Below are 16,087 nucleotides of genomic sequence, written 5' to 3' on the forward strand. Positions count from 1 at the left end.
AATTTCCTTTCTTCTCATCCTGACTCCAATCCCATTCCAGCCGCCTCAGCATCGCTCTTCCAGCTTCTGTCACTCAGTCCTCACTCCTCAAATACTACAACTGTGTAAGCTCCCCCAGCTGGAGCAGTGCTGGCACGGGGCCCAAGGTAATAAACCTATCAGCGCTTATTAGCTCAGCATGCACTCTGTCCCTCAGCCCTGATGTTAGCATCTCTCATTGCCCTCTTCACTCACTAGCTGGGAACTGGCACACAGGAGGATGATAGCAGTGACACAACAGAACCAAATGCTTTTGTGCAGCGCTCTTCCCCACCCTTTTCCAGAAAAACCATTCTTTCCTCTCCCAACCCCATCACCCCCACTTTGCTCTCTAACACTTTCTGACTTCACACAGGAAAAATTGAGCCTGTTCTATCTGGTGACTCCAGAATTCTCTGATACAAAAATTGCTGCAGTTTATTATGCCAATAGATAGAAATGTAATAGATAACCACATCCACACCTATTGTGTCAGTCTCCTGAAAATGCCAGAAAAAACAAAATTAAGACCACTTCCTTCTTTTTTAATACAGGAATCACCTGCTCTACAGGATACTCCCATAATAACCAAGTAATAAAGCAACCATACTTCCAGAAAGGCAAGCCCCCTTTCCATGGGGGGACACAAACACTGGCTGGCACGAGAACTGACAAGCAAGCAGAAATCCCATCTTCCTTTCCACAGGGTCCTATTTGAGGTTTAACAAATTAGTCCAAAGGTGACATCCCATTATAAGCTCATATATAAACACAAGAGATCTTTCTTTATATTTAAGTAGTATACAAGAGGATTTCCTTCCTACAAGGAAGGGAAAGCAGAACTATCAAAACACCAGAAGAAAGATTTCCCTGCTCCTTATCCAAAGGATAAACAACCAACCGAGTTGCCTTCCCTGGAAGGTGCTGTAAACCTTGGTCTTAACCTCATTATGTTATCACCATGCTGTGATACCGCCAGGCTTGTGCCATTTGCAGTTGCCAGTAAAGTGACAGAAGCATTTTCCTCTCAGCTTCCTATCTTAGGCAGTCTATAGTTTTTATTCCTACATGTACGTTATCTCTGTCCTAATGCAGAATTGCAGGGATAACAACCAGAAAGCCTCCGTATCAGTTACAGCCTCTGATGCAGGCTGACTTTAATTCCCCTCAAACCACCTCCATTTTTTCTGATTGCATTAACACACAACTGTTCTTTGCACAGGCTTATACATGAGCTCACTTCACTTGTAAATTTAAATTAAGTCTCAGCAAGTTCATTAATAGAAAAAAAAATATTTTGCACCTAATACAACTCTCCCCCATTTGTGTAAGTTCAATAGTTTCCAGTAACTTGCCAGTAACAATAGTTTTACAGTTACTTTTGCAGTGCTACTGCATACTCCATAAAAACTGCTGAAGCCAATTTCAAACATTTTTATGACTACATTATACTATTCTGGCATATTTCTTAAAGCCAGTGACAAAGACACTGCAATGAGCATAAAAATAGGAAATTTGGGGTTTAGGATAAATGTGCATTCCAAAACTGAAAGTGCTTCACAGTCCAAGTTACCATCCCTAGACTTGATAAAAAAGGCCTGAAGACTTATAGGAATTATTATCACAGGAAGATAGATTGCAGAGAAACAGGCAGAATATCTTTGTGGTATTTAGCCTAAACTTGTAACACATAACAGCTATTCACAATTCCTGGCTAATGCAAAAGGGAAGGAATTATTTACTGGACTCTTCTGTACCTAGCTCCAGTGCTCATCTCTGAGGCATCCTATCACACAGGTCTTGCAGCTAAAGACAAATGAAGACATGCAGGAGGTTCCTGGTTTTGTTCAGGTAAGTGGGGCTCGTGTCTCCAAGACTTCAGTGGAGGCACACAGCACTGCACGTGCCCCATGTGGCCAGTGGCTGGTCACACATCTGACATCCACACACAGAAATTATTTACCAAAGTATTATTTAGGTACCATTTTTCTACTTTTACAGAGAGAAGGAAAGAAGGCACCCACACGATTCAGGATTCCTTTCTCTTCCCTCCCCATCCTCTTCTCCATTAGCTTGTTGAAGGCAGTTGACTGAATTTTTAACCTCGGTCACCAAGGAAAACATTATTTGAAAAGATATGATGAAACCTTGGAGAAGGAATACTCAGAGCCTGAGGCAAATCTGGCAGCTTATTGGAAAAGTGTTATGACTCTTTCAGAGCTTGTAAAACAGTTACTGCCCGTCATGTTCTCTGTAGGTAGGTCCTTGTATCTCAAGGAGTTAGAGATGGCTTAGGAAACTAGGGATGTGGGAGTTTCTCTGGTAGCTTTAACCCTGAAAAAGCTAAATTGCAACATGAAAATAAATCAAGAGCTCTGATTCGTTTTCAGCTAGAAAGATTCTGCATGCATTCAATCACTTTTCTGCACAGCACACACATCAGAGCATGGCCCCCACACACATTTCACTCAGACACCCCTTGCCTGTGTCACATCACAGCCTTTGCAGCCCTCAACTTCATGGCTACAAAATTAATCTGATTGTGAAATAGATGCTCCCAAGTAGAAAAAAAAATTAAAAGATGGAGTACATGAGCTTATACAGGAACCCCAGCTTCTTTCTAGTCTCTTCCACGTACAGTTTGGCTCTTTGACAGTAAGGTCCCACTCTTACACATTTCCTGCCTTGTGGAAGAGCTTTCCTTTAGCTGTCACCCATTCTTTCATCCCATTCCAAAACACAACTAATGCCTTTTTCCACCCTTATCTCACCCATTTGCCCTCTCTTCCCCTCCCTGTTGCTCAGGACTTTACTCACATTGTGCAGCAGATGCTATGTACTCAAAGTGTGTTCCCCAATACCGGTGCATACACGCCAAGGGACGAGTACATCAGCTGAGAAAACAACAGCAAAACACACAAAACCCAACAGCCACAAACACAGACCAACAGGAGATCACAGGCTAGTGAGGAGTCAGAGCTCCAGGGTTTGATCTGTACCATAGAAGAGTCTCGACTTCACCAGTACACACTAAGTATTCCGTTTTCCAGGTTTAATTATTTTTTCCATTAAGACACAAAGTGGAGTCAAGCAGATTACTCATTTGACTTTATTCTTCCTCTACTTCTGTGAAGCAGCTATTTAGGTAAATTAACAATTCCTCCTCATCCTCAAGGCTGTAGCATCTCCAAACTTTCCTGAGATGATAACTCCTGCTTGGCTAGGTTTTTTTAAACCCTACCAACAAAAAACATGAGTGTTTTTATAGACATTCTAAATGATGCAAAAGATGTCTTGGAAAACAGATGCAGAAGAGAAACTTAACTCAAAAGGTGCACATATTCCTCGACAGCAGAACAGTTTCAATACATCTCGTCCAATTACAAACATACTTCCAACCTGGTTTTAGCCAGCAGTCTCCTCACTGAATTAAGGCAAATACCCACAACCCAAATAAAGACAACACAAACTGTGAGTCCTTTAACCTTCAAATCTGCTTCATCTTCCTCTTTCAGCCTTGCAAGTCAGAACATGCATGAACATACCTGTTTTCCTCACCCGGGGATCAAGTGAATCTGCTTTTTATTAAATAAAATATGGTAACTTTTCAGAGGTGGCCTACTGAAGCTTTTTAATTGTACACCCCACAATTCATCATTGTTAAACGCCAAGTGACACTAGCAAAGAGCAGGCAAAGAGAAACAAGACCAACTCATGTGCACTGTACATGTAGGGAGTGGTTAACAACCACTCATCACCTCCTGCTCCTCTTTTTCTACTTCTTTAAGGAGTTACCTTGCAAAGGCACCGCACGACAAGTTTTTACTAACCTCTTTTTCTTTTAAACACAAAAGTATTGTTTTCAGCAATTCCTGAAGTTTGCAATGTGTTTTCTAAAACTTCAAGAGATATTTAATCAAATGACTGACTTCCAAGAGCAGCATGAATCTTTTTAATTACAATGCCTGTCAGCCACCCCAGCTGTCGCTACTTTAGAAGTATGGATTTTGTTTTCCTCCACTGTTGCTCGAAAGTTTCTTAAGTCTCAATAAATTTTATCCAGGAAATAGCATCCCTACTCCTTCCTAAACTCTGGGAGTAAGTTTTCACCCTGATCCAACCCAACAAGCAGCAGATTTATTCACATATTTGAGAGGAAAAAAAATGTTTTCTGCTAATTCAGTGAAGCGCGTTCCAGAGCTGGTTTGTGTTTTGCCCTTACTGAACAGAATCCTTTGCTATGGCTTCATGCTAAGCCAAAAGTAAACACTCTTCCTTTTTATACAGACAGCTCAATCCCAAAGTACCAACACTGGTATCAGTGGGGACAGAAGAAAAGCTGTATTCCCCCAACAAGAGGGAGTAATCAAAAAACCCAAAAATAAAATTAAAAAGACCCAACCAACCCCAACCAAACACCAAAACAAACAAAAAACCCCAACCCCACAAATATTGTTCAGCCAAATCAATGCATGGGTCTGAAATGCAAGCATTAAAAAGTCATCAAGTTGTGCTCTCAGCTATCACTTGGGAAGAGGACAGTACCAACCTCACAATGGCACACAGTAAGACAAAAGCCACCAGATATCTTTTAATCAGGGGTTATCTCCCACAAATACCTGCAGATTGAAATCCACCAAGTGTTTTTTGCAGCATGCAGAAATTTGTTAATCTAAACATCACATCCAGCACCTGTGCAATTTTTTGGAATATTCTTCTCTAAAACCAGCTCAGCTGATACAGGTACTAACATGAATTGACAAGACATAGCAGTCAAAACCAATTTTTATGATGTTCTAACCTTTGGTGGATATATTTACATTCCCTACCTTCAAAAGTCTCCACGACCAATTTTCAAAAGGACTTTCAAAATAGCAAGACAACACCATTGAGGACTTACCAGATTGGAATTGGTGGCATTGGAATCATCTTCTGGAAAGGGGATATAGATAGCTAAGGCCACACAATTGGCAAAAATAGTCAGTAAAATAATTATTTCAAATGGTCTGAGGAATGGAGTTAAGGAAATTGTTTCAAAATGAGCACACAAAAATAAAACGAAATTAAAAAAAAAAAAAAAAAAGATTTATAAGAATTCTGTTTAAAGGAAGCATTCCAAGCCCCTTATATTCTGAAAAGAAACATATGCCTTTTTAAGTGCTTTTAGGCGCTCCCAGCCAAGACTCTTCCTAATATGTCAAAAGCAGTGTAGGCCAGTCGCGTGCCAGAGTAAACACAGATTTCTTAAAAGTTTTTTCTTCTTTTACTTGTTTAGATTGCATTTTCCCAACTTTCCTTCGAGTGTGGCTGCACTAGTTTTAATGAGAGAAACCTGTTTTATAATGATTGCCCTTGTTCCTTTCAGGATCAATTTTTCTTGGTTGTTTTAATCTGCATTTATAAATTCACAGATAATTTTAACAAACATTTTGGGGTTTTTCTTTTAGCTGTTGTTGCTGTAGTTTTTCCCACCTTTCTCAGTTTCTCTCTCATATCTCAGAGTTCAATGTGAGGGCCCAAGCAATACATGCATACACGTTTAGAAGACATTTTAAAAAGGATAGATTTTATTAAGGCAAAAAAAAAAGGTCTTTGTCCAAAACATGCTTACGCTGCACACTGCCATGTATACTTGTTTTGCTTTTAAATTATTTGAGGGAGTATTTCTTTTTCCCTTAGTTGCATTTCATTTGGCATCAGAGGGAACACAAATGTCCCTGCACATTATATTAGGAACACCAGGAAGCTGAAAGTCCCTTCTGACAGAGAAACAATCCATAGGCATTTCAGCCTTGCATCAACTCTGTTAGGGAAAAGAAAAACCAAACATTTGGAATGCTCAACAAAGAAATCCTGCACAGGCTCAATGCCCCCCTGACTGTCCACTGGAATCAAAGGGCATTTTTCTACTGCCCAGTCTCCTGGCACTGCACTTTATCTACTTCAGGGGTCTCCTTAATCTCAGTTGCTGTGAAGTGTCTCCAAACTGAGACTAGAGACCAGATTTATGGTCTGTCTACATTTACTGGCCTGCAAGAATATCCTGGAGGCTAGTTCTGGGATAACTCACCAGTACCCTGGAGGGGAATGAGGAGCAGGATAGAACAGGGAGGATGCCAAGCATAACCTGTGCCCCAGAGTGCATTCAAGCATGAATTTATCTACCACGGGACTGGCTCTACAGCACTGCCAAATGTCAACGCAGCATGTATGATTTTGGTCAGCAGAGCACTGTTCTCAGCAGGCTTTAGCAGGAGAGAACAGGAGATCTTTGAATGTTAAGCTGAGCTGCAAGATACACACAAATTCCAGGCACCTGACCACTGTTTATACTCCAACACATTCTACATTTCACAGATGGAACAGTCAAAGGGTTCCCAACTCACCAGACTACTGTGCTCAAGCCTGTGAATAATAGGAAATAAGTGGTACCACAGAGGAAGAAGAGCAGATCAAGATAGGAAGGCTACACCAGAAATCAGGAAGAATTCTCAGGCATATACTACACCTCAGGCTGTTTGTATAATGTTTACTGTTTAAAGACCTGAATTTCCACAGGCTTTCACTTTCTTAATCATTTTTTCCCACAGATTTTTTGTTTTGGCAGGGTTATTGTCCATTAACTTATCGCTGTTTACACATATTTTCTTTTACTTCTTTTCCCTTTTTGAACTCTAAACATTAAATTCTGTAAAATCTAAAAATACGAAAGGCAGAAAATCAAATACACAGCTAAGTCTTTGCAAAATAAGGTAATTGCTTCATTTCGTTTCTCTTAAATGCAATTGTTCATTCAAGCTCTTAACATTGTAAGATTTGGGTTGTAAGAAACACCACTGAAGTACCACCTGATACTTGTTTAATATCTTATGCTTAAACTTTAGTGGCACAACCAATTAAGTTAACCCTTTCTCAGTAGTTTTCAGCAAGTTGGAAAAGCCAGAATATAGAGTTAAACTAAACCTTGTCACAACCCTTTGACACTGCTTCTTGTCATCGAAGTGTTTCATGTTTACAAATTCTAGGTGTCCAATGAGAGGTTCTGATGGGAAAAAAAAGTACTTCCATCAACTCACCTAAAACCAAACAAAACCCAAAAACTGCAAGCTTCAGCATCTTTGTATGGTTTTAATGGCTTTGTTTGGTCATCTCTTGATCTCAGCAGTGCTGTATCCTGGTTTACAAGGCATCATTCCCATCATTCACTGCTGATCTTATTCATCTATCAAATGTCACTCACTGCTTTCTCTGAAGACATGTGGTTACTGGGGTGCTGCTAAGTAAACCAAGATTCAGTTTTATGCTGTTAGTCATCACCCATCATCTCATGCTTAAAGTATCAGACTTATGTCAGAAGCAATAAAAAGTAGCAAACTTAATCAGGGGATCAAAAATTAGCATGTAAAGAAGAAAGGAACAGGCAGGCAGGTAGTTTAAGGACATGGAAGGATTGACAAGAGCATTTTTAACAAGTTCTTCATCTGAAAAACATGTCCATGTCAGCAATACCTAATATACTCATTTTCTGTTTTCACCCAGCATCCCACCAGACACCCAAAGGAATAATATTATCACATTGTCTTAAATGCCTTAATTCGTTTTTTATCGTATTAACTACTGCCAAGTTCTGTACTGCCTTTCCCTGACATGCTTATGTGTCCCTAAAAACATTCTTTTTCTTTTGTATTTCCTGAAGAACCCCATTAGCTTGTGATTACTGCTCAGGGTTGATCCTGGTTTCTCTTTGAGGGTGCCAAGGAGGCACACCTCATTTCAGTTTGAGTTCCACACCAAAGACTCAAATTCCAGCTTGCACTGCTCAGACTTGGGTGACTAAAAAGGCTTTGCTCCTTGCACATAATAAAGTGATGGTGCAGCTCTCCCTGGCTTTCCAGGGAAGCAGCACCGACCCCTACACTCCGCAGTTCTGTGCCAGTGGTTATCATCTATCATCTGTGACACTGTCTGTCATCTGTGACACTGTCTCTAGTTCAGACTATGAGATCTGCCTCTGCACTGCATTTGTACATGTTGCAGGATTGCTTTAACTGTATTTCCTTTTCCCTTCTCCTACAGAACCATTATCCCTCACCATACATTACTGAGCCTTATTATTTTAACCAGAATTTAACCACAGTCCTCAGCCCTGTCTCAGGGTCTTACTGCAATACCTTTGGGGTTTTTTTACCTTGTCCTTCTGCCCCACTCTTTTCTTCATACTGTGGAAAGTGTGATGTCACATGTTTAACAAAAAAAAGCGTGGGATTCAAAGTACCAGAACTTTAAAATAAATAAAGGGAAAGCCAGAAGCTGCTGTCCCCCACTGAATCAGTTCAATTCTGACCTCAGACACCTTGAGTATCTCCCATGCATTTTAGCCTGGCCCATATGTTTTTCTAAGAGCAGAATTCAACCACTAACCTTTACCTTTCAAGCTCCCAGTGGTTTCTCACACGCAGGTATAGTTCAGATTTCAGTTCTAATCCCCTTTCCTGCCGCCCCCCCAGCATAAAGGATCTCAGTGAAGACACCAAAACTCTCCGTGGGCTTTAAGCTCCCGGCAGTGCCTTTCAACTCAATGCATGGACTCCCCCGCGCTGAGGAGCAGGAGCTGATGTGCACACACGCTCCGCTGCCCGCCCAGCCCCTGCCAAAGGATATTTCCATTCGACGATGCTGATGCACGCCCTCCGGATGGGATTCTTCAGCGTGAGGCACAGCAGCGCCCGAGGCGGACGCGTGGCTGTGGTGGTACCCTGCTTCTTCTGCTTGCCATACTGCTGCCGTTTCCTCTGCGTGGAGCTGGCTGTGGAGATGGTTGCGTTGCCAGCGCTGCCCATCAGCTTGGCCTGCCTGGCAGCATCGATCGCAGCTTGCCAGGACAGAGCTGCCCCCGGCGTGGGGATGTGCTCCGGGGCGAGCCCTGCGGCCGCATTGGCGTTCATGTTGGCATGAGCTGGACGGGGACTCCCATAGTTGGAACCTGGTGGGGAAAAAAACAGAAGTAAACTAAACCGGAGAAAATTGTGAAGAGGCTTTTTTTTTAAACTGCAGGAGAGGTAGCTAGAGTTTTTGAAAAAACCTCCAGCGTCAGCAAACCTCGAGAGCTGAGGTTAAGGAGAAGTGTAGGGTATTGCAGGTAACTCAAATTCTTCATTGTAAAGTGATACTACTCTGCAATCCTTTGTCTTGCAAGAGACTCCCAAGTAAGACTGATGGATACTGAGCTGTTCAAAGTGCCTCCAATCAATACAGTCTCTAGAGAGTCACAGAAAAGAAACTACCCTTCTTTTTCTTTTTTACCCACATATTTTGCAAGTCAGACTGTTTGAAAGCTCAAAAGGTGAGGCCAGCCCTCATCCCCTTATCACTCAGACATGCAGCACTATGCTATCCAGCACGTGGCAAAGGAGCCAAACGAGACTGTCAACTCTTACCATAAAAATCTTTATGCTTTTTCAAGATTACCTCAAGGTAAAGTGAAATTTTACCAATAAGCTAAATTCCCTCTGCAAACAGTACCTATGTATGAGCCTCGGAATAGCCTGACCAGAAGATGCAGTGGAGCAGAAACCAGCACACAAAGGCAGGGCTCATGGCCTTTGTACTCTATATGTTCCTGTACAGAGTTTAGGCCAACCAACATATATTTAGAAATTGGAACCAATTCCATATCCTGATAAAGCGATAGACGACCTGCTGAACCAATGGAGAAATGGGTTTTAAAAGCATGAATTAATAAGAATTCCAAAACCCAGCAGTCCCAAGTTTTGCAGCTTCTTTAGCAGAATGTGAGGAAGTGTATGCATTTGTCCAATCATAATAATGGAATATACACATCAGGTGACATGTGGCTGATACTGAGAAGGTCTTAGCAGTACAAGAAACAAAGTCACTCTTTCAAGCTAGTGCAGTTGTTCCAGTGTTTCAGTAGAGACAGCTAAGTCACCTGTGCCTCTTCAATGAGGCTCTTCCAGTGACTGAAATTAAAACCTCAATCACTTCGAGAGGAGAGAATTTTGAAACTTCAAAACAGATAGCCTTACTCTTTGGACTGTGCTTCAGCTGAGTTCTGCAAGAACTTGTGAAAGATAACTGAATTTTCCCCAGACACTTTACAGAAGAAAATGTAAGCCCTGCTTAAAAAGTGCAACATAGAATCTACACAAAGTCACAACAGCAAACTTTGATTAAAAAGAGTGCCTTATTTATGTATGTCCTATGTCATATTTAAGAGACTACTTTTATTTGTTGTGGTCTTGTGAGTTTGCCTGTGGCCTATATGTTGAGGTACAGGTAAAAGGAGGCCTGAGGGGTCAACAGATCTTATTTCTCCACAGCCCAGCTTCAAAACCTTGCCCTGAGACTGGTGCTTCCATTTACATCTGAGCAGCAGACAACGCTTCAGAGAAAGTGCACACACAAGGGGCAGAGAGCAGGAAGCCAGTCAAGGAGTTAGATCACCTATCTCAAAGCAAGCTCAAAGCCTCCTGCTCACCATGCTCCACTTTGGATTTGTGCAGAACTGAACAGGACAGACAGGCTCCTGTAGACCATCAGACAAAGACCACTTCTAACTGTGTTTCATTTACAGTATCAGATGAAAGACATTTAAAACCAGGGAGCTGGCAAGCTCTTCTCAAATGGAAATAATTACTCAAGATGCATATTTCATAGCTGGATGTGCAGTGCCAAGGTATCACAGCACTGACTGCACTACTGATGAATTAAAGCAGGTAGAATCAATACAATGACACTGACGCAGAGTGCAACAGGATATGCCTCCACCTCGAAAGCATTTGAGATTTGTAAATTCATCTCACTGGCTCTCAAGGAAGGACGTGCTAGAGTCAGATGTTATTTTATGACAGGCATTGCCATAAGGTTTTCAGGCTGTCATAGTCCCATGACATAGCAGAGAAACCTAGAGCTTGTCTCTGCTCACTGAAAAGCCTCCTAGCTGCAAACCAGCCAAAGGAAGCTGATGAGTAATGCGACTCTGATATGTGAAAGGGAAAGCTGAAAGAAACAAGGAATGGGAAATGGTTAATTCACATCCCTCGGATTTTGAAAGTGAAGAAAAAGAGCTTTCAGAATCATACAGGCTAAGCAGATTTCCTCGATGAAGCAGGCAATCAAGTGGCAGACAAACTTAGTTTCCTAAGGCTAAGCAAATTGTGCACAGCACTACTCATGGGATACGTATTTATTTTCAGACTAGTTCCAGATGCAGTTTTTCTCTTTAGCATCTATTTGACCTCCCTAGCCTGAGGCATGCTGGAAAGGAAAAATAAATGGAAAATTACTCTAATTATTCTCCAACTCCAGCTCTTCTTTAATGCTGACCCATTAGAGGGGATAAGAAAGATGTGTGTTTTCCAGCAAAAGCAAACTTGCTGATCCCTCTCCACAGTGTTCTTATCATGCTGACTAGACCATGTGGTCCTGTAAATAAAGAGCTGCTGGATCTTAATGAAGACTTTTCTGCAATTTGGGAACGTGCCAAGCATCTTCATTGTTATTTCAGATTAGTTAGGTTCCATATGAGGATCTAAGCCTGTGCATTTTGACTTTGATGTGCCAGCAAAGTTAAGGATCCAGCTTTTGGTGCTTTCATTGGTTTTGCTTCTAATATAATCAGCAGCCCCATAACAAAGTGCTTTGTCTCAAATTAATTTCAAACGATGAGTCAGTAATGACAGATTTATATTAACAAATATTACTAATATTGATTACTGATAAGGATCTGTCTGTTTTATGAAGCTCAGAGGCTGCAGACACGATCTGTAGTAAATGACTAATGACAGTGACAAATGACTTGTTCTAGAGGTACTTTATAGAAATAGTTTGAATAAAAGAGTGAAGCTCCTACAGCTACATTCAAGAACCAAGCAAAATATTTTCAAAGACAGCATAGCCAAAGTCTCAGGGAGAATGAAATTCCACCCTGTAATCTAAACGCTTAGGGTTAATTCCTGGGAAATAAGGAGAGCACAGTTCATATTGAACTCGTGAGGCACCATGCTGAAATTTCACCTACAGCTCTCATTTCTCCCCACCACAAAATTTTTGCTGCAACCTGAGAGCTGCATTTACTGGATTTGGGGCTTTTCTTTTTGCAGTGTAGCAGTGAAATACTTCATTCAATTTCCCCACTACAGATAAAGTTTCATGCTACCAAACACACCATTATTAAGCTGGATGTTGAGCAGAACTAGGAAATGGAGATTGAGCCCCCACCCAAATGCAGTAACTAAGTAAACACTGTGATCCACAGCATCATCACCCTGCTAATCCCCACCACCCTTCAGCAAGAATTTGTGTTGTTGACTGTGTCCAGCTGGTGCACAAAATTCTGCTCTCTCAAGTCCTTCTGTGCTACGGTTCATTAATTTAAGCATCTCAATATAATTAAACTGAAAAGTCCATATACATGAACAAGTTTGATTACAAAGTCTTTGGAAAAGACTTTCACTTCTGAAAAAATGCAGATGTGCAGAGCTAAAACAGATGCAGAAACAACAGAAAAACAGGTCTCGAGAATCAGAGGTAAGTCACAAAATAGCAGGTAATGTTGCTTTACAACAGGAAATAAACCACATCTCACAAAGTACCTGATGCTGAAAGCTTACAACTAAATCACCAAAACTGCCATTACCAAAAACCCTATTAAAATACCCAGTGATGACCATTCATAGTTTCATAAGTGGTATTTGCATTCTAATACCATCTGTCATGCCACCTACTAACGATCTCAACAAAAGATCATAAAAAAACCCCAACTCTGCAGTGACCATCTGACACAAGGCATGGGCAAGTGACTGACACAATGGAATCCTAGCTTCTGAGGTTTTTTGACTTCATCTAATTTGCCATATCTTTATTTTAGAGAAATTTGGGCTTAGACTAATTATTTAAATGAAAACAGAAAGATCCTGATGTGGAGTGTCATTATTCTTTTTCCCCCATCACTTTCAAGACAGCAGAACCCTAAAGCCACACACCTTGGCACTGCTGCGTTTTTCCCCAAAGCAGAGTAGAGCTGGGTACAGTAAAAGGTGAGATTGGTTCACTCAGTGTCTTAACTGCCCTCAGAATGAAAGCAAACAGGAAGTAGGGAATGGGTCACATCATTAAGATCATGTGTGAAACCAGTTCAAGCACACAGGAAAAATGTTATCAAATACTGAAGTGAGAGGTGTCAAAATCAGAAGCACAAAGAACAACACACCAAAAAAAGTCAGTGTGTGAGATCATCAGTTAATGAGGAAGAATGTGGAAAACATTGATCCATTAACCAATGGAAAAAGGAGAGCATTTGATATATGGTTGCAAGAAGGATTAAGTATTACATGACATTTTTGCATCAATTTTTACAAAAGAAAAAAAAAAAAATCCATCAAGAGCTGGTGCCTAGGACAAACAATCCTCAAACCAAAGCAGGTATTGTTTCCAGCTGGAAAAGGGAAACAAGTACTTGGATAATGCCCATGCTTCCAGCTACTTTGGTACTGCACCCTAGAATGTCCTAGGGTATTTAAAGCACTCTCTGAAGTAACCTCAAAGCTGTTGGCTGCTGGGTTTGGACTCATGGAAGAGATCTCAGAGGACTCAGAAAGGGTAAATTGAATCCCCAGCTAAAAAGGAGAAGGAGGGCAAATTTACCAACCGGTTTAACTTCAGTTTCAAAAAAGAGAAAAAATCTGGAATGAGTAAAATAAACAAACATCAGCAAGTACTTGCAGGACAAGCAGAAAAAGAGCAAGAGACATGGACCTGTCATGAACACATTGCATCAAAGAAAACCAGCTTCTTCCAGAAGCGAGCAACAGAATTCACAGGCAAGATGGAAGCAGTAGGGTCCATGTCTCCTGATTTTATTAATCAGGATAGTTTCATAAGAATTCTGGGGACGTAGAAGCAAGAAAAAAATTGGTGTATCATGAGTATGAAACCAGTGGATTATCATTGCTGTACATCTAAATTGGAGGATGTGTCACAGGGAAGTACCCAGCTGCCTGCCCTGGGTCTGATTCTGTTCCACGTTTTGATTCTGCTCAATTAATGATCTGGATGATTAAACGGTGAATAGTGTTATTAAACACACAGGTAACTGTGAAGCTGGGAGGTAAAGCAAATACACTGAAGGACAGGATCTGAATTTAAAATTAACTTCATGAATTGAAGAAAAAAAATCTTTAAAAGAGGCTGGAGTTCAGCAGGGACAAATGGAAAGTATTTAAGCAAAATGAATCATCTGCCTGAATTATTTTCAGAAAAGCCTTGGGGTTTATATTGGATCCCCAACAGAACAGAAGCTGATATTGTCATTCTGCCTTGTTCCCATTAAAATGCAGTCATCCCAGAGTAGTGTACAAACAGGGATAACATCCATGCAACACCACAAGCAATCCTCCCCTTCAGCTCAGCATTGGCAGGGCTTCAGCTGAAACACAGTGGGCAGGTTTGGGTTCCACACTCCAGACACACTGGCTCAGTTCAGGCTGCCCAGAAGGGAGCAAGGAAAGCAACCAAAGGCCTGGAAAAGGTGAGCCAAAGTCCCAGAAACAGGAATGGCAGGAGTCAGCCTGCTGTTCCTGGGGATGTGAGGGGGAGCATGGCAGGATAGCAGTCTTGAACCATGTGTCTGTATATATATAATATATCTGGGGTTAATATACATTTCTAGACATATATGTATGTATTCCAAAGAACAAAAAGGCAATATCTATCACCAAACTCACAGGCAATAAGCAGTGGGTTTGGCAGTAAGAAAAATTCCTTCCACACTCTCAAGTCTCTTAGATCAGGCCAGGAAAAAACCTCTATCTGCAATCACACACCTGAGGTGAGATTTCTAGTGAGCAGTAGTTCCTTTTGTTAGTTTAAAGCAAGTTTGACATGAAGAAAAGCCTTTGCACAGAAAGATTATGGATTTATTCCATCAGTTACTCCATCAAAAGAGACCCCTCTGCATAAGCCCTGCTTCACTCCAAACTTCAGATGATCACAGCTACCTCAGCACCTGGCAAGGCTCCCTTTTCCGTGTGTGTGTTCATCATCCACGGTGGGGGGAGGATGGGGATGCTCAGGACCATCGACCTGGAACTCTTTCTTTGGTTTTAAAACCTCACTTTGCAAATATTAAAAGTCTCAAAGACTTTCAGGATCTCAGGACAGCGACCAGCCACACACAAACTTTAAAATCTTGACATGAAATGGACCCAATTATTTGTATGACAAAACAGGGGGTTTTTACCCAGAAATCTTTAGTAACTTTTCAGTTGCCACACCTGGAAACTTCCTGTAGTGAGTGCAAGGCTGCACATACAACTAAAGCTCTTTCTTTGAAGCATGAGGTGTATATTTTTCCCTATTAGCCTTTTTAAAAGAAGTTGAAAAGACATTAATCCTGATCTCTATTGGCTAAAAGCGACACTAGGTGTTTTTCCCCCAAATAGAAGCTTTATCTGAAGGCATTTTGTAAGTAGAAGTAGGAATTATGATGAAAGCTGGGTCACAACTTGAACTAGGATTTTTTTCTACAAGATTTATAATAGACACATAGAGTTTTAAACATCACAGGCTGAGTCCCAGTGTGTAGTTGTTAGCCCAGATAAGAGGGCTAAAGAATTTCTCCTGTAAATTGAGGGTTTCAGAACACACACACACATAGAAAATACATGATTTAAGGCAGTTTGTTTGCCATAGTTGAGACTAAACATTTCTTTTAAAATCTCAACAAAAATACCGTTTTCAAAAACTGTGCTTCATTTGAAACAAGATCTTGATCTTCCTTTATTTCCCTCCTCAAAAACTAGGAGGTTTTTCCTGCATGCCATTAACAGAAGATGCAGTGAGCTTCTAGCAATGTGAAAAAAAGTCCATTTCAACAAAGAGCACAAGTGAACAGGCTGCTCTCACTTCCAGTGCCTCCAAGTTAAATATTTAGGCTTGAAAATTAACTCCTGACACTGCATGGCAAATCACTGAAGCTTTGCCAACACCACTGAGATTTTGAATTTTCTGAGGAAGGTTCCAGACCAGTAGAACAGGCAGCACAGTGGAT

General features: G+C 41.1%; 1 protein-coding gene across 20 annotated transcripts in view; it reads right to left on the reverse strand.

Moving 5' to 3' along the window:
• Nucleotides 1-16,087, reverse strand: part of CACNA1C (calcium voltage-gated channel subunit alpha1 C) — a 465,854-nt gene that overhangs the window by 386,768 nt on the left and 62,999 nt on the right. For all 20 annotated transcript variants that reach the window (XM_032106990.1, XM_032106978.1, XM_032106993.1 and 17 more), the window contains exons 2-3: nucleotides 8,680-9,001; nucleotides 4,919-5,024 (exon numbers count right to left, since the gene is read on the reverse strand). In XM_032106990.1, coding sequence (XP_031962881.1) covers nucleotides 4,919-5,024; nucleotides 8,680-9,001 — 428 coding nt within the window. The remainder of the gene's footprint in view (nucleotides 1-4,918; nucleotides 5,025-8,679; nucleotides 9,002-16,087) is intronic.

This window comes from Corvus moneduloides, chromosome 4, assembly GCF_009650955.1.
Source record: "Corvus moneduloides isolate bCorMon1 chromosome 4, bCorMon1.pri, whole genome shotgun sequence".
NCBI lineage: Eukaryota > Metazoa > Chordata > Aves > Passeriformes > Corvidae > Corvus > Corvus moneduloides.